This window comes from Syngnathoides biaculeatus, chromosome 2 (genome assembly GCF_019802595.1).
Source record: "Syngnathoides biaculeatus isolate LvHL_M chromosome 2, ASM1980259v1, whole genome shotgun sequence".
In the NCBI taxonomy this organism is placed as follows: domain Eukaryota; kingdom Metazoa; phylum Chordata; class Actinopteri; order Syngnathiformes; family Syngnathidae; genus Syngnathoides; species Syngnathoides biaculeatus.
The window spans coordinates 13,588,371-13,607,647 of record NC_084641.1 but is presented as its reverse complement, the minus strand read 5'-3'; the positions used below and the strand labels follow the sequence as shown (position 1 = coordinate 13,607,647).

Genomic DNA, 19,277 nt, shown 5'->3' with positions numbered 1-19,277 from the left:
GGAAAAAAAGACACACATACATCCATACACTTTCCAAGCCGCTTAACCTCACAAGGGTCGCAAAAGTGCTGGAGCCCATGTCAGCTAAATTCAGGTAAAAGGCGCACTACACCCTGAACTGGCCGCTAGTCTCCCGGTATGTTCCCTGTATTGAACAAGAGCCCAAGATACTCCAACTCCTCCACGGATCTCCTCCCTGACGCGGACAGATCACTCCTCCATTTTCCAACTGAAGACCATGGCCTTAGATTTGGGTGTTTTGAGTTTGTCTCGGACTAAGTTCTCCTTACAATGGCTGAAATTCTAATTCTATCCTAGAATCTCATGCAACACCCTTTTCTCCAGTTGGTGAGTTATAAACGTATATCAGCACTCTTTTATATAACACCAGATACCATTAAAACACAATAGATGTAGTAGTATACTGCTTGAATCAACTACATATATATTCAAGCAGTATACTACTACATCTATTATGTTTTAATGGTATCTGGTGTTTTTCCATCATAAAGTACAACTAGTTGATCAAGACTTGTCGCCTACAAGGGGCGCTTTAAACCAGTGATTTCCAACCTTTATAGAGCCGAGGCACATATTTTACAATTTACTGTTCATGTATATTTAAAACAATGAAATAAAAACTCCAACAAAAGTAAATGTCAGCAAAAATGGATTGATTAATTACTTTATGTCAGGGGTCACCAACGAGGTGCCCGCGGGCGAATGGTAGCCCGGGAGGACCATATAAGGCGCCCGTGAGATATGGTCTAAAAATACCACAGGCCAAAATTGTTACTATTATTTGTGCTTCAAATTCTGAATCTGACTTGCTTACGTGAATTAAAATTTTAAAATACCTGTAATGTCATTTACTACAGTAAATTAAAACAAAAATATTCTATGTACGTGTAACGAACTGAGTCTGAATTTTGCTGCAAACTTGTCACGTAGCCCTTCATACGATCGATGCTCACGAAGTAGCCCTCAACCTCAAAAAGGTTGTTGAGCCCCGCTGTATGTACTTCCTGTCACCTAATAGAAGAGGATTTTTTTTTTTGTTCTGTCTGTCATTGTGCTTCACTGGGATAAATAGATGAGTAAAGATACATTATTTCTTGAAATAAGTGTTTGGGTTTTTTTTTTAGTAATTACATAAAATTGGATAACTTCCCACGGCCCACTTGATGAGCACTCATGGCACTCTAATGTACCCCAGCACACTGTTTGGGAATCACTGCTTTAAACCAAACCATGGCCAGTCCATCTTTTTTGGATGATCCCAGCATTTGTAGCATTCTTAAAACATTGTCTTATATGTATCCCCAGTTTTACCTAGCCCTGGAGACTGGCCGTTAGTGGATATAAAAAGTCTACACACCCACATTCGAGTAAAAAAAAAAGATTTTTGTGAAATTAGACAATTAGACCTTGATAAATCCAAAACTTTTCCCCTTATTCTTAACATTCAAGTAGCGTTCATCATTCATTTTGCATTGCATAGTTTTCGGTCAATGACGTCACCACCACCCTTAGATCAGTCGGATAAATTAATGATGGAAAAAAACTTCACGCTTCACGTATCACTTGTGTTCTTTGACATGATGGCGTAATTGGAAACCTGTCCACTGGTTTGGAGTATCGGTCTGGAATATTGATGCCTTTTCCTGGTGTGCGAGTACAGACGTACACACCTTCAGTCTCACGATTGCTCAAGTTTATTTTTTAGTAACAAAAAATGTCAGAGTTGAAAGCCAAATATTTCCATGTTCATATTGACATACTAGCCCAAGTTGAATGGGAAATGGAGAACTGCTGTTGGATCACGTTCGCATGAAAAATAAAGTACAGTGTCAACTTCTTCTTTTCCTTTCAGCTTGTCCCGTTCGGGGTCGCCACAGCGTGTCATCTTTTTCCATTTAAGCCTTCCTCTCTAACATCCACTGTCCTCATGTTCTTCCTCACAACATCCATCAATCTTTTCTTTGGTCTTCCTCTCGCTCTTTTGCTTGGCCGCTCCATCCTCAGCAGCCTTCTACCAATATACTCACTCTCTCGCCTCCGGACATGACCAAACCATCGCTCACTCCGAGGGAGAACCTCAACGTTTACATTTCTGCTACCTATAGTTCTGCTTCCTGTTGTTTCTTCAGGGCCACCGTCTCTAATCCGTATATCATGGCCGGCCTCACCACTGTTTTGTAAACTTTGCCCTTCATCCTAGCAGAGATTCTTCTGTCTCATAGAACACCAGACACCTTCCGCCAACTGTTCCATCCCGCTTGTACCCATTTCTTCACTTCCTTACCACACTCACTAAGGCTCCGTATTGTTGAGCCCAAGTATTTGAAGTCGTCCACCCTCGCTATCTCTTCTCCCTGGAGAAAAGTACAGTGTCAATGACAATCCCAGTTGAAGCTCAAACTCAATATAAAGATCAGGGAATTACTGCGCTTATATATTTCAAGCAACCAAATAAAAAAGTCTGCTAGCTTAAAGGTCAAGTGTCATGAAATGGATGATTTTTTTAGTATGTTATTAATGAAAAACGGCAGCCGCTATGGACCCATCTGTTTTTTTCACCACAAAACATGATTTCGACATATATGGCTTTTTGTAACTCCCACCATGAAAATCCTCTTGAGGGATTTTTTTTTTCCAAAAGAAGCAGGAAGTGACATACATGGCAGGACCGCCCTCCAGCGGTCTCGTTTGTTTCTATTAGTTTTACCTGCGGGAAACTAATTTGTTGTTCCTTCGTGTTCAACAAAATGCCGCCTTGTTGCATTGCTGGATATTGCTCAAACACTTGGGAGGATTGAGTTACCCTTCATAAGATTCCAAGATACCGGTTCGTCGTGAAAAATGGATTGCATGGGTGCAAAAGACGAGAGCTTCGTGGGTTCCAAATGACAGGTAGGTGTGTATACAGCTACTAAAAAAAATAATAGTTTGGGGCGGACCACGTAATCGGTCTCTCATAACGTAACAAAAGATCTGCGTACGTATGACAGGCGTTGGACAAATGTGTCAATGTGCGCGTCGGACGGCTTCTGCGTCGGGCTCGCCAGCAAAGGCTGCCGCGTCGGGCTCGCGGACAGCAGCGGCTATGAACAACACTGCCGGTAATGGCGCACTCGGTCGCGTGCGACGCCAACGCCGTGAAGCAGCCCGGCTCAGCGCCGTGATAAGCCATCTTGGGGCCGAAAATGCGTCCGTCGGTCATGGCTTCAGTGAAGGTCGCTGCATCGGGCTCATGGACGACGGAGGCTATGAACAATGCTGCCAGCAATGGCGCACTCAGCCGCGTGCAGTGACAACACCGTAAAGCTGGTCGGCTCAGCGCCGTGATAAGCCACTTCAGGCGCCGAAAATGAGCCACGCCGGCCGAAGCTGGGTCCGGCAGTCACGCGGCTGAGTGCGCCATTGCCGAGAGTGTTGTTCATAGCCGCCGCCATCCATGATGAACAACACTGCCGATTATCGCCACTGACAATGGCCCACTCAGGCGCGAGCGATGACAACGCAGTAAAGCGGCCCAGCTCAGTGCCATGATGAGCCACCTCGGTGCCACCCCAGCCAAAGCCGTGATCGGCTCGTCGCACCCGGGCTGCGGCGTTGTGACCCCTCGCGGCTGAGTACGCTACATACTGTCGGGGAGTCTGTTGTTAGTTAGAAGGGATCTGCATATTATCTAAATATGGCTCGAAACAATAGGGTAAAATTGCCCCGGATTCTTCACTTGATTGTGAGATGTTCTAATCTTCGAAAAGAGCTTCCATGTCAGAAGGGGCGTGTTCGTCTCCCATAGTCGGGTCCAGAGCGTATTTTCAATAGCGAATGTCCGGGGGGTGACGTCATTGACGGGATGCAGCCAATATGGCGACCACTTGGATGTCGTCGAATGACACTAACGCAATTTTGCGCATGGATGACCCACTCTCCGGTCATATTTATATTTTCGTATGGACATTGAAGTGAATAATGTTATATGTATTTTTCATTACAATATCCATTTTAGAATGTTTATACGGATGACACTTGACCTTTAATGCTAATATGTGAAAGGGAAAAGATGGACTAAAAAATAGCATCCATGTGACTCGCACACTGCGACATTGGCGGATATTTGAACACAAATGAAAGAGCAGCACAAGTGTGTATATGGATAAAAAATAAATATTGTGGCATATATCCATATACACACCTGTGTATATGGCGTGTATATGGATATACAGTATAATTTATCCTTTTACAAAGAACAACTTTACATTGGATTACAACAACTTACTGAGCAACAGTGAACATCTTCATGTACTCTCCAGTAAATTGTATCTGTGTCTGTATCACACAATCCCCTGTTGGCCAAGGCAAACACACCAGAAGCAGCGGCGCAATTTTTATTTAATTGAAGCAAAAAATAAATAAATGTTGCAAAAATTATGTAATCATCTATTTAATTATGTTAACAGTGTAGATTTTTGAAACATACAACATTTTAGAGTGCTATTCTTCTTGCTAAAAAATGTACACATTACAAACTTTTTTTTTTGGGTGTGGAGGCTGGAACGTTTTTTTTTTTTTTTTTTTTTTTTTTTTGTTTTTTTTTTTTGGGTGTGGAGGCTGGAACGTGCAGTTCCGGCCCTGTAGCTCAGTGGTTAGAGCACTGGTTTGATAAACCAGGGGTTGTGGGTTTGTATCCCACTGGGGCCTCCACTCCCTGAGAAGGGTTGCGTCAGGAAGGGCATCCGGCGTAAAAATTGTGCCAAACATATGTGCGTTCATCTGAGATGACACGCTGTGGCGACCCCGAAAGGGACAAGCCGAAAGAAACTTACTTTTAGGCTGGAACGTGCAGTATTAATGGCATTTCCATTTATTTCATTTGAGAAAGATGTTTTGATATACAAGTATTTTTAGTTTCAGGAGTAGTCACGGAACACATTCAACTCATATCTTAATATGATTTATTCTGATGGCTTGATCACAGGAGCTCTTGTCTCTGCGGATGGGGAATGAGACGTCACTGCGTTTCCTGTTTCTCGCAGCACTCTGAAGAGGACTGTGCAAACCATGTGAGACAGGCGGTCTCGCTCAAGACTGCTATACTTCCTCGCGCTTCTTCTATGACAGGGCTTTACAAAAAATGATGGGAGATTTCTGGAAACACTGAAAAAACTTCCTCAGCTGATGGTGACGAGCTGATGATGATGATGATGATGATGATGCCATGCAGTATTATAAACCTTCTTTCAGATGACCAGCGACAACTCATTGGATGTTAGTCCGTTCTTCCAACATGGACTTGGTGAGTGTTAGAAGTTGAGACTTTTTGGGATGTTGTATCTGATTCTACGATGCATTATTGTAGTTCCGAAGAGTTTATTTCAGTTTATCTCAATTTTCCTTAAACAAGATTTCATCTGTACCCGGTGCCGCTATGGTGGTTGCCTTACAGGACGGCTTCCTTACGGCACCGCGAATTAGTTGACCGAGAGAGACCGTTAGGTGCGCTGTTGAAAATCGCCCACTTTTTACTTGTCTGTGAATTATTTATTGGCTATAAATAGTTTATCTCTGTCATGGGCGTAGCACCAAGTTTTGGGCCCCCACTGGTAAGCCTCCTTATGGACCCATACACACAATGTAGTGTACCCTTCTGTTGCTTAAAGGGGAATGTTGGTGTTTGGCATGAACAATGTATCCAAAGGGTCATATAATATGCACTCTTTTTTGACAATGTGATGTTAAATTCTCTCCATTTAATAGTGTTTTGAGAAGATTTTTATCGATAATTACGAATTTTCAGGGGCGCTGCCATTTTCGCGAGTCACATGACGTACGTGCACGGATGTGACGTGTAAGGTGCCGCACCAAAGGCTCGATTACATTGTGCCCAGCGCTGATTTCTCAGATTTATACCCATCTGAAGAAGAAATAGCAGTATCGGTTGATCGGGAAGATGGAGGAATAATTCCATACATAAGTGCCGGCAGCCGCGGATGGTTCTTGGGACTGACGCGGAGTCTGATGAGCGAGCTCCAGCGGTGGAGGCTGTAAGCCGAGCTTTGGCTCGTGACTTCCGCCGGACGCCGAAGCTCTGCTCGCTCGTCCAAAGAACCATCCGCGGGTGCCGGCCCGGAGCTCCAGGGGCCTTTGTTTACACATTTACGTCCCGCGCCTCGGCCTCCAAGTGGTCAGACTCCGGCGTCATTCCGCCCAAAGAACCATCCGAATGTTGAACATTATTTACAGCCACAGGTTCAAATCTGTATGGAAGTATTCCTCCGTCTTCCCGATCATCCGATACTGCTATTTCTTCATCAGATGGGTGATAAATCCGAGAAATCAGCGCTGGGCATAATGTAATTGAGCCTTATGTGCGGCACCTTACACGTCACATCCGCGCACGTAAGTCATGTGACTCGCGAAAATGGCAGCACTCCTGAAAATTCGTAATTGTCGATAAAAATCTTCTCAAAACACTATTAAATGAGAGAGAATTTAACATCACATTGTCAAAATAGAGTAGATATTACATGACCTATTGGATACATTGTTCCTGTCAAGCACCGGAATTCCCCTTTAACTACGGGCTGCGAATCATGTTGTTTTGAATTTGAGCTCACAGGATTTCATATTAAAAGGCAGGCCTATCAATCACCTCATTGTAGACTAACACAAATATTATAAATTTCTTTAAATTAGGTAGTGGTATTAAACTGATTCCTAACCTACCAAGTATCACAGGTTTCATACACACATTCACTGAACCCCACATCTTTGGGGAAAAAAAGACAAAAATCAAAATAGGCTTTCAGTATATATTTGTCCATAATAGAAGCCATGCAGCACGAGGGCCAAAATTACCATGTTAAAAAACAAAACAAAACCAATAAATCATAATTTTCTCACAAAAACCAAAACATAATTCAAGTCAATGAAAATGTACCACAAATGAAGATTAATTTGGCTATTGCCTTTCACCTTGGCAGGTGCGCTCGCATGATTTTCACACTGTTTGACATTTCTGTAAATTCCAGTTATTTACCACAGAGCATACAGTAAAATACATGGAAGTGATTCAACTGTAATTAACTGTTGTTTCCACCCCATCAAAATTCCATCCACTGAGATTTTGATTTAAACCACACATTGACATTGACTGGGTTATCTCAAACCCCATATACAGTAAACCATCACAGATGTTAAGATGTAGATTGTCAACTATTACGTCAGTGGTTTAGTCCATAATATTTGGAAACAAAATGATAGGTCAGCCGTCTTAAAATGTCTAGGAGAACTTCATCCTTTTATTCCATTTTCTGTTTCAGTTGAGCTATTTTCCACAATGTGTTGTCATTATCTTGTTTTTCAGGTTTTTCTAATGATGGTCTCGTTTTCCATACAAGGACACAGTACCACACAGCTGCCGGAACCTTCCATTCATTCTTGCAATAAAGAGTGTCCACCGGGCAAGTTCATCAATTCTGAAAAGTACACCCTTCATGTAGTGTGTGATATATTGGATTTATTGTAAGTACTGGATCTCTGTTCCCTTCAGGTTACCATAAAGGAAACTCTGACAACCCCTTTTTGAAGAACAGATGTAAAAAATGTGGCAGTCACACATTCACAGCAAAATGCAATAGCCTGGAGGAATGCCTGAGGTGTAACGTGTGCGGTCGTAAGTGGGATTTGTTTTCTCACTTGTACCCACATGATATCAACTGTAAAAGATAGTGAAAATGGAAATACAAAATCTAAAGTGTAAGACGGGGAATTAACTGAGAACACGTCTACTTGATTGTTCCTCATCTTATGCAGTGGAAGTACAGCCATGCTCCTTTAACAGTGATGTAGTGTGCGAGTGCAAGGAGGGATTCTACAATGCAAGGTCCCAAGAGAGCCTCAATTGCCTTGCATGTAGAGGTAACAAAGTTAAGCTAAAGTTGTACTGGGAGTCACTGCATTCAAAATACGTCTCCCAAAAGTCTTATTCCCCCCTTCTTTTTGTCTTTTACTTTTTTTTGTTTTTAAGATTCTGAAAAGAGCGGTCATGAGCAACAGAAGTGTGAGGCTTGGTTCAAGTAAGACATTGTTGTCAAATACATTTTTCATTAGTCTTGGAGATAGCCAAGTTAAGGGCAGTATTAGAAATGTTGCTTTTACCAAGATAATACGGTTCTGATTTTGCTGGTTGATGCACTATATCCAAGGTGTCAAACTCAAAGCCCGGAGGCCAGATTCAGCTCACCACATCATGTTATGTAGCCTGCAAAAGCTAATCATTTGCATTGACTGAATTTTTTTTTTCCTAAAATACCAAAATGGCAAATTGTCTTCACTTTTAATAACATTGACATATTGTATGTATAAAATACATTAAATGTCAACAACCTTTTTTTTTTTTTCAACTGGTTTCTGGTTTCAAGACTAGTTTTCCATCAGCCTGATGATATCTGGGACAGGCCCCAGCACTCTCTTACACTCCATGTGAGGATAAGTGGCTCAGATAATGGATGGATAATCAATGGTATGAAGGGGATAATGTGCATCAAACAAACCATCGAAGAAAACATTCAGCGTTTCATAGCATAATGTAAGTTTAAGAAAATCCTTCATAAGCAGGTTGTAATTACACACACGCCTGCGCAAAATATAGACTGAATAATCCCCGCTCGTCTCAATCATATCATTCAAACAGTCAATGTGAGGAACAAGGTCGGGAAAGTTCCAGTCAAAAGTAGGAGAGGAGACTGTTACAGTGTCATTTGGGGCCACATACGTATGCAGTACTGGACAAACACTGAGCTATACATGCACGAGAAAATCCGTAGAGAAAACAAGACCGATATGGCATAGCCAAGTCTGCCAACCAAGTCCAGTGAACCAGTCAGAAACAAGAACCTCAAGGAGGGTTTGCTGAAGGTACTGTGAACAATACAGTGAAGATATGAGGAAAGAGCTAGTGATGACGAACTGGGGTGTGGGGAAGGCACAACATGTTGGTTTGCGGCGGTATGCACCATGAAGGAACAAACATGGCAGTTGGAGCAATTTTCAGAGTGTGCCACATCAAGAGCGTAAGAAACCAAACATTTAGACTGCAGGCGGTGGAATTACAAGGAAATGGCAATCACATGTGACCAAAGAAGTTTGTTGTGGGTGTCACATCTCACAAGGTTAAAAATTTGTGTACCCCCCCCAACCCCTTTCTTCCTCCTCACTCCACACCATCGCATATGGCAACTATGAGACTTCAGGCTACAACGCTGTTTTGTTGCGTTTGCGGCTGGCAGGCTGTTAAGGGGCGACTAGAGCGACCTATCATGGCCTTGGTATACACCGCACATGAGTCACACTTTTTAAAAACAAATAAAAACCTGAAAAGTGAGGCGTGCAATATTAATCGGCCCCCTTGCATTAATACTTTTAGCGCCACCTTTTGCTGCAATTACAGCTGCAAGTCGCTTGGGGTACTATATTTCTATCAGTTTTGCACATGGAGAGACTGAAATTCTTTCCCATTCTTCCTTGCAAAACAGCTCAAGCTCAGTGAGGTTGGATGGAGAGCGTTTGTGAACAGCAGTTTTCAGCTCTGCCCAAAGATTCTCGATTGGATTCAGGTCTGGACTTTGACTTGGCCATTCTAACCCCTGGATACGTTGATTTGTGAACCTTTCCATTGTAGATTTGACTTTGACTTTATATTTTGGATCATTGTGTTGTTGGATGACAAATCTCCGTGCCAGTCTCAGGTCTTTTGTAGACTCCAACAGGTTTTCTTCCAGAATCATCCTGTATTTGGCTCCATTCATCTTCCCATCAATTTGAACCATCTTCCCTCTCCCTGCTGAAGAAAAGCAGGCCCAAACCATGAGGCTGCCACCACCATGTTTGACAGCGGGGATGGTGTGTTCAGAGTGAGGAGCTGTGTTGCTTTTTACGCCAAACATATCGTTTTGCATTGTGGCCAAAAAGTTCAATTTTGGTTTCATCTGACCAGAGCACCTTCTTCCACATGTTTGGTGTGTCTCCCAGGTGGCTTGTGGTAAACTTAAGCGAGACTTTTTATGGATATCTTTGAGAAATGGCTTTCTTCTTGCCACTCTTCCATAAAGGCCAGATTTGTGCAGTGTACGACTGTTATCCTATGGACAGACTCTCCCACCTCAGCTGTAGATCTCTGCAGTTCATTCAGAGTGATGATGAGCCTCTTGGCTGTATCTCCGATCAGTCTTCTCCTTGTTCAAGGTCAAAGTTTAGAGGGACGTATCTCGGACCTGCCTGGTGTCTTCCTTGGTCTTCATGATGCTCTCTGCACCTTAAACAGAACTCTGAAACCATCACAGAGCAGGTGCATTTATACGGAGACTCGATTACTCACAGGTCGATTAAATTTATCATCATCAGTAAACATTGGATCCTCACTGAACTTCTGGAGTGAGTTTGCTGCACTGAGTTTAAAATAGCCAATACATTTTGTTACCCTTCACGATTGTGTCCCACTTGTTGTTGATTCTTGACAAAAAAATGAAAATTTTACATCTTTGTGTTTGAAGCCTGAAATGTGGAGAAAAGTTGAAGGGGGCCGAATACTTTCACAAGGTACTGTATTTTTTTTGAGTGAGTAGTAGAACTAGGTCAAGTTCTTATGAATGGGCAGGAAGTGGCAATTTGTTCACAATGCTTGTTTTTTCCCACAACCAACCAAATATTGTCAGCTAAAATGGTAGAAAAGTGTTTTTTCAGCAATATCTAATCAATTCAGTACTCAATTGTTCTCAGTTTTCTACACTTACCTTCAAACATATTTCATGTAGTCAAAAAACATACAAAAATGATGGGCTCATAATGTATTGTTTTTCTATCTGTATTTTACATCAGAGTGTTTTTTTTTCTTTATTAAAAACCATAACAAAGAATTGTGATGTTTTTGGGGGGTGGAACAGATTCATTTCAGGAAAGGGATTTGATAATTTAGTTACAAGCTTGATCAAGGAAGAAATTATACTTCTAGGTCAGGGTACCACTGTATATTGAATAACCGTTGATTATATTGAAATTATGTGGCGGATTATGTGCGCCTTCTACTTGTGTTGATGCCGTTCTTTTTTTCAGGGAACAGTGCTTGAAAAATGCAGAATGCAAGAGAAAATGTACAGCTACAACTGCAGCTGTCTTCGTAGCCACTTTAACAACGACAAGACATTCCAGTGCAAAACAGAACACATCATCACTAAATCCAAATCAGCTTCACGGTATGTTGCACAAAGACACTTACATTATAAGACTAACTGGAACATGCACGTTATCATGAAATGTGCTACCTTATGTTCCACGAATAACATTCAAATTGTTCAGTGACACTATTAAGTGGCTTGTTGTGTTTACAGCAGCAGGTTGTGGCCAATGGATGTTCATCTTCCTGGCTCTGATTCTATTTTCGCTTCTGGTGTTCTGCATCTGCTTTGCCTTCTACTTGTGGTCTTTTCCCACCTGGAGAATCAACATGAGCGATGAGAGCCCTGCTGAAGTTTACAATGGTACTCTAAGGAAGTAGATTTGTACTCAAGCCCAATCACGACCCTTGCACATTTGGTAGCGTTACAAAAAGGAGATACAGAAAAACAAACAAATCCAAGTGACAACCCAGCGGGCTTCTATGATGTGCCATGCGATTATTTTCTTCATGGGCAGCTTTATGAAACTTCACAGTAATGATCCCAATGTGGTTAAAAAAAAGTCCCAAGATTGTCAACTTACATATAGCTCTTGTTTGGGTTCTGAATGTGACGATGCGATTCCGCTGTGGCTCAGTACACGGGTGAACCTGAAGTAATTGTTTCATCACCTTTAAGAGAGAGCTCTAATGTAAATACTTTTCAAAATAAATAGACTGTAGTAGTAATAATAATAATAATAGGACATAAAAATGTTTTTAAAAAATCATTAGCATACCTTATCATGATGGATTGATTTTTAACATGTTTAATAAATTATAGGTAACAGATGTAAAGTAGCCCTTCTAGCCTTAATTTTTTTTCCGTATTTTGCCCTTGGAGAAAAACGTTTGGACACCCTGCACTGTATTCAAAGTGTGTCACAAAATACAATGAGGGAAATGATTACTGTATATGATCCCTCATTGTTTTTGTAGGTTCACTCCCTGACAAAGACATGAATGGTCTATAATTTTAATGGTAGGTTTATGTTAATGGTGGCGGACATAATCTCCCCCCAAAAAATCCAGAAAAAACACATTTTCAAAAATATGTATTTGCATTTCATTGAGTGTAATTACCATTTCATCCCCGACCAGCAATAAAGAATTCTGGCTCCTACTGAATCGTTAGCTGTATGAAAGACACCTATCTCAACTTGTTCCCTGTATAAATCAGAATCATCTTTTCACCATAATGGATAAAATCCTGCAGATTCAGAGAATGATTGAGAGGAGATGTGGTCAGATACTGTAAGAGAAAAATTGAACTGTTTAAAATCAGTTTGACTCTGTGTTTGGAAGAAGAGGAATTCAGACAAGAACAAGATAAGAATGCCATCCCCACTTGTCAGGCTTGGAGGGGGAAGCATTGTGCTTTGGGCGGTGTTTATCAACAAAGGGCACAAGTCAACTTCACTCCATGATGGATGGAGGCACTTACTGTGAAATCCTGGGTGACAACCTCTTTCTCTCAGCTGGAAAAGTTAAATTGGGTTGTGGATGGGGCTCCCACCAAGACGATGCCCCAAAGCACACAAGCAAGGAAATAAAAGAGTGGCAAAAGTAAGTTAAGGTCGAAAAGTGGCCTAGCCAATCTCCGGATGGAAATCCCATAGAAAATCTGTGGAGGGATGTGAAGCTTGGAGTTGCTCAGGCACACCCTCAAAATCTTATGGGTTTGAAGACAACCATAATTCCTGGTGCTCAACTACAAGAAGCAACTGACCCTCTGTATTGGCCAACAATACTCAATCTCCACCAAGTAGCAAGGAATGTTTTGATCAGCGTTCAAAGTTTTCTAGTATTTCCCCTCAATTACCGTAATTCCCGGCCTACAGAGCGCACCTGGTTACCAGCCTCACCGAGTACATTTGTAAAGGAAATACCATTTGGTACATATATACGCCGCAACTGTGTAAAAGTCAATAGTGCCCACATTGAAACACAAGATATTTACAAAGAAAGACGGCACACAGAAAGAGTTTAACGCTAGCACGCTAACAGGGCCGGTTAAAATAAAACTTACCGATAAATATCACTGAGACATGCCAGTAACACAGCAGCAACATGCTAGCATATCGCTAGCGGAGTGCTAACAGGGGCGGTAAAAATCAATTCTTCGGCACATATATTCCACCGGTCTCATTCTTACCTTTTCCGCTCGAGTGGCCCCCTGCGGCCGTTAAAAAAATCTTCTGTTTGATGTGATTTTTTTTTTTTTTTGTATTTTCCTTATGATATTCTGCCTCTTCCTTTTAAAATACACCTACCAATACATTCATCCATTCATCCATTTTCTTAACCACTTATCCTCACAAGGGTCGCGAGGAGTGCTGGAGCCCATCCCAGCTGTCAACAGGCAGGAGGCAGGGTACACCCTGAACTGGTTGCCAGCTAATCGCAGGCCACATGGAGACAAACAGCCACACTCACAATCACACCTCGGGGCAATTTAGAGTGTCCAATTAATGTTGCATTTTTTTTGGGATGTGGGAGGAAGGAGTGCCCAGAGGAAACCCACGCAGGCACGGGGAGAACATGCAAACTCCACACAGGCGGGTCCGAGATCGAACCCGGGACCTCAGAACTGTGAGGCCAACGCTTTAGCAGCTGAGCCCCCATGCCGCCCAACCAATACAGCAACCATTAAAATTATAGACCATGTCTTTGTCAGTGGGTAAACTTACAAAACTCATGAGGGATCAAATGATTAATTCCTCCACTGTATATTCAAACCCAAACTAGGAGTTTTCCCCTTCAATTTGACCCAGATCATCACTCAGCACATCGACAAATAGACACAATGACAGCAGCTGCTCACAATGCTCGGAGCATCCAACAGTTCCCGGCTGAGGAAAACTTTGCCGTGCTGGAGCAACCACCCAGCCTAGACAAATGAGACAACGGCATTGTGATGTATCTCGGAAGGATCCTACTCAAGCCCATGACATGATGGCGTAGCAAGGAAGGCCAGGAAAGTGCGTTAAGACTCGAGCGAGATTATGTTGAAAGGGACACACTCGTAGATAATAGCAACAGGCCACGTGGTCACTGCATCTCCAGGAAGTGAACACTCATTGGTCCCCCACGTGTCAGCTACAGTGTCATGGCTAAGGTTGAGGTCAGGGCTCTCGCAAACACCTGAGCATTAGCAGTAACTGGACCCCAAAGGAAACGATGACAGAGTGTACAGTATATTATTATTGAATAGATTTTTATTTGAGAGGATGAACTGAAGCTGCTTGTTGTGTAAACAAATAATGAGCAAGGCAAGAAAAAAAAAAGAATGAAATGGAATTCACTTGCTGCTTGCACTGTAGATTTTTTTTTTTTCTCAGGAGGCTTCCAGATAATATCTATTTTGTTCTCTGCAGAAGCTCACAGCCGTCCAGACAGCAGCCCAGCCACGGTGGTACGTTCTCACTTGCATGCATCTTATGTTCTGTAGAAATTCTAGACATGGGTGTTGACTTTATATGTCTTTGATGATGAGTCCATGTGTCTTAAAAATGTTTTGTCTGGGCCGCTTACTTTTTCCCCCCCACATTCTGGGATCTGTTTTCACTATAACAGCAAGCTATCCAACAGAATTTTGAGGAAGACGAGATGCGATCCTACACACTGGTTCTCGTTATATTGTAATCCAAGCTGATCATTGGCCCATTTGTGTGTGTGTCGGTGTGTGGATGGATGGATGGATGGATGGATGGATGGATGGATGGATGGATGGATGGATGGATGGATGGATGGATGAGGGCCGGCTCACTGCCCGACAGGTCTGCCCCACAAACGAGCCAGTTTTAACATTGCCAGAAATAGGCTGTCACAGTACATATGTCATTCTCTGTCCTTGGGGTATTTTGACCAAAGCACGTCACGGACATGTTATGAAGTGTTTTACATTGTGGGAAATAAAAATCTTTTTTTTTTTAACACTGATTTTACAGTAGAGCATATCACTATACCAAAAGTGCAGAGTACTAGCGAACAAAACAGTGAAGACATCAGAGCAGTCGCTTCTCTTGTGCCTACTACGACTGCCCCTTTACGCCATGACACCTTTGCAGCATCATTACGGATTCAGTTGGTGAAAACAAGAAAACTAAACAGTTTTTCTGAGTCTTTTTTTAAGGGTTTTGTTGGGTTTTTTTTATTATTTTGTCCGTTTTTCTGAGTATTTTTTCCCGCCGTTCAACAAAAAAATTTTCAGTCATAGACAATTTTGTTCACACATAGATGATAAATGGAATTTGTTGTTGATTCCATCTGAAGTCTGCAGCTGACAAAACAGCAGCATCGATGCAAATAAAGAGTCCCTCAGATGAACTGAATGTCTTACAGCATTCTTGTAAAGGACTTCCCTGCACAGTATTAAAGATCCTCCTAGTCTGCTTCCTCCGTAATATTCCTTTTTATTTAGTTTGAAATTTTACCCCATCACTGCTGTATACGTTACGATGCTTTTATCGGTAACCTCAATGATGTGAATGTAAACCATCACGATATGAGATGTGGAAAACAGATTGTTATGGCGATTAATTTTTTTCTCACTCTTTAATAAGACATTTGACGTGTTTGAGGAAACCCTCATGACGGCAGCCTGTCAGAGTTCTCCAACACCAGCACATCTTGACCACAACGATGCTTCCCACACATGCTCCCCACACAAAGGTAAGAGATGGGCGTTATATCATGATATGTTTGGACTGCTATTCGTGATTCGATTTAAAGGGCACATACTACATCTTCTAGTGCTCAAGTAAAAAAAAAATGTCTGCTGCAACAATGGTCGAAAAACCCATTACCCTTGATTTCTGATTCCAAACCAAGTTCATGAATTTAATGTGTAAATATGATGAAGCGATTAAAGGTTTTTATGGTTTCACAATCATAACAGCCCTCTGAGTGAAACGGGAACCCCAATGTGGCCCCGTGACAAAAATAAGTTTGACACCCCTGAATTGTAAGCAAAAATGTTCCTCTCCTCAATATTACTGTTGACAGTTTCCACCGTGTCGCACTGTACATACTGTAGTTTTGATTGTGAATTTAAAGCAGTTTATGTAGTTTTATTGTGAATAGTTGATCAGAAATTCTATTCTTACTCTCCTGTGTACAGAAATTTGATAAACTATAGATTCCTTTAAAAAAATCAGGAGAACCATCGCGTGCAAGAAATTGAAATCCAGAAATCCAACAGTCCTTTATTTTGATTTGCAGACAGGTGCTTCAAACTGTGTCGCCACTGTTTTTTGTATCCAAATCACAAAAACTCACACAACAAATATTTCACATTGACTGTGATTATTGTTTGAATTGTGTTTTTGTTTTTTTTTCCCCACAAACATTTTGTCGGTTTACCATTGCTTGCTTTCTCCCCAGATGACAGAGTGGAGGAGCCAAGCGGGCGCTGGCCGCCCAACGTCCTCTACGTTATCATTAATGAGGTCCCTCTGCGCCGGTGGAAGGAGTTCTTGAGGATGCTGTCGGTGGCAGACCAGCAGGTGGAACGTGTGGAGTTTGATGCCGGCTTGGGCCTCCTGGAGAAGCAGTACCAGATGCTCCGGCTGTGGAGCCAGCGCTCCTCTGCCAGCCTGGAACACATCTTTTCTGCCTTGCATTCCATGAATTTGTCCGGCTGTGCTCAGATGCTGCAGGAAAGCCTTGAGAGACTTCAGAGGCACGATCAGACAAAGGATGAATTCACAGCCTGCTGAGATTTCCGGTCAAGAAAAGATTGTATTTGCTCAAGACTTGAATATTAGCAATGACTAACAGGGAACTCAAATGGCAATATCACACGTTAATTTTATTTATTACACAACGGATCAAGATCCATTGTCCTTTTCTTTCAATTTCCAGTGTTCTTCAGTATTTACATGAACTTTTACTGACAACTCTTGTTTCAGAGTACAACTGCAAAACAAGTTTGGAAGTGCCAGCCATGGCATGTCGATCTAAGCGAAGAGGGCTTGCAGGGGTACCATTGACCCCTGCATATCTCCAGTTATATCCTTGCGTATTTGCAGAATTTTTGGAGGAACCAAACCTCCTTGTTGAGTAACAGTATTTCTTTGGTGCAGGGGAAGTCATTGGAAGTGAGTTGAGGAGCATGAAGGAACGTGAAACAGGGAGTTTTAATCATGATAGCAACGGATTTGGACAAAAGCTAGATATTTCCCCATCTATGTCCTTTTTTATGAGCGATTTTTCTTTTTTTCCGTTGTTTGCAAATGGGTGGTAGGGTGATGCAGCTGTAGAGCGTTGGACTCACAGTTCTGAGAATGGGGTTTCAAATCCTGACCCTGCCTGTGTGGAGTTTGCATGGTCTCGCAGTGCCTGTGTGGGTTTTCTCCGGGCACTCCGATTTCCTCCCACGTCCAAAAAACAAGCATTGATTGGTGACTCTATATTGCCCCTAGGTGTGAATGTGAGTGCGACCATGTGCTCTGCAAAACCCCCGTGAGAATAAGCGTTTCAGGAAATGGATGGATGGATAGATTTTTGCAAATGATTCATGGTGAACGTTTTTGTGATTTATCAGCTGGCTGGCAACCAGTTCAGGGCGTACGCCGCCGGATTGGCTCCAGCACGCTCGTGACCTTAGTGAGGATAAGCAGTCGAGAAAATACTTTTGTACATGTCAGAGTTTGTACTTTTTTTCATTAACTGCAGAAGTTGAGTCAATACTTCTACTTTTACTCTTTTTTTTTTAATGGAAGCATCTATTTCTACTGAAGTATCAAGTTTGAGAACGTTTGCCACGTCTGACAACATACAAGTATGATGTTACATTCACAGACCAAACACGTTTTTCATCTCTTTAGAAATGAGATTCGTGCATGAGTTCAAAGAAGTTCAGCCTGAGGTTTTTGGTACCTCGAAGAACAAGCAATTGAAATCCCCACAGAATTAAGCGTATTTCGGTTGTCGCAAACAAGTCCTGTGAAGGCACACGAGGGACTTTGTTTATTTCGCCCCACCTGTGCAGTTGAACCTGATGGTTTCCTTTTGTGGTGTCTGCATGTCTCATTTTGAGGTGGTTGTTCGTCTGTACAACTACTTTTGAGAAGTTGCTTGGGCTTTCCAATAAGTTGAGTATACTTTGTGGTTTTCATATGAATTGCAGTTTTGTTGTGGTTTTCCTGTTGTGCCAAGTTGAGGCAAATAGATCAGAATACTTTAATGACCCTGTGGAATTTGTTGTCGTGTATCAGTCTTTATTTTTTTAAAGCTTCTTTTGTTTGTTTAAAAAATCATACATTTATTTAAACATTTCAGAGATTTACAGCACCGGTTTGTCAGGGTTGATCATTTTAACCTTAATTATTACTGAATACTCTATGCCATTTTATTTATGCAGTTGGTTATGTGTAAGTTATAAAGTTATTGTAAATACAAAACTATTATCTGTGCTTCTGAGTCATATTTTTGACTATCATAAGATTATCAAGAGGTATATTTTATTTCAGTCTCCTTAACATGGTATTAAAATGTGATTTTAACTAAAGAGATTCTAAGCTATACAAATATTTTTTATAAATATTTTGACATTAAATTATTGCTAAGAATACGTTTTACAGAGCCCACTGTCAAGTTGATTTAAGATGCTCCAACAATAATATGTTTTGCCAAATAAATAACTTTTCTATGTCAACCTTAATGTAGGCTGTGTTCTGGCCACTCATTGTTTATATACACTACCAGATAGAAAAACTAATGAAATAATGCTTCTTTATTTACAAAATAAACAATCAAACTGGAGCGTACCAAAGCTAAGTCTTCCTGTTTGTGTGCAAAAGACCTTTAAATGTGTTCATTGGTATTTTACCTGTTAAATGTATTAATTGGTATCATATCTGTTAGTGTGAATAATTTCATCCAACAGCGCCATACAAGTGCTGTAAAATCGTGACTTATCCGGCAAAGTAGGCTCCGCGGTTACCATGGCGACCGGACCGCGTTGACGAGGATCACAGATCACGCATTGGTAAGTCTCGAAGTAAATAAGGCGGAAAACAAATACAGGAGGCGTTTGACTGTACAGTATTTA

The 19,277-nt window shown here is 41.6% G+C and overlaps 1 protein-coding gene across 5 annotated transcripts; it reads left to right on the top strand.

Annotated features, from left to right (window-relative positions):
* The first annotated feature begins 229 nt into the window (after nucleotides 1–229).
* On the top strand, nucleotides 230–18,978 carry si:ch211-112c15.8 (tumor necrosis factor receptor superfamily member 1A). 5 transcript variants are annotated; one of them, XM_061834796.1, is made up of 11 exons: nucleotides 230–348; nucleotides 4,988–5,305; nucleotides 7,376–7,472; nucleotides 7,562–7,684; nucleotides 7,825–7,929; nucleotides 8,039–8,087; nucleotides 11,122–11,261; nucleotides 11,400–11,546; nucleotides 14,599–14,636; nucleotides 15,787–15,895; nucleotides 16,607–18,978. In XM_061834796.1, the coding sequence occupies exons 2-11, from the start codon at nucleotides 5,276–5,278 to the stop codon at nucleotides 16,939–16,941; spliced, it is 1,173 nt and encodes a 390-aa protein (XP_061690780.1). In that variant the 5' UTR covers nucleotides 230–348; nucleotides 4,988–5,275; the 3' UTR covers nucleotides 16,942–18,978. The 5 variants fall into 5 exon arrangements, with proteins under 5 accessions (XP_061690780.1, XP_061690755.1, XP_061690788.1 ...); XM_061834771.1 differs by having other exon boundaries at nucleotides 11,397–11,546; XM_061834779.1 differs by lacking the exon at nucleotides 230–348 and adding an exon at nucleotides 2,729–2,913 and having other exon boundaries at nucleotides 11,397–11,546.
* Nucleotides 18,979–19,277: the final 299 nt, after the last annotated feature.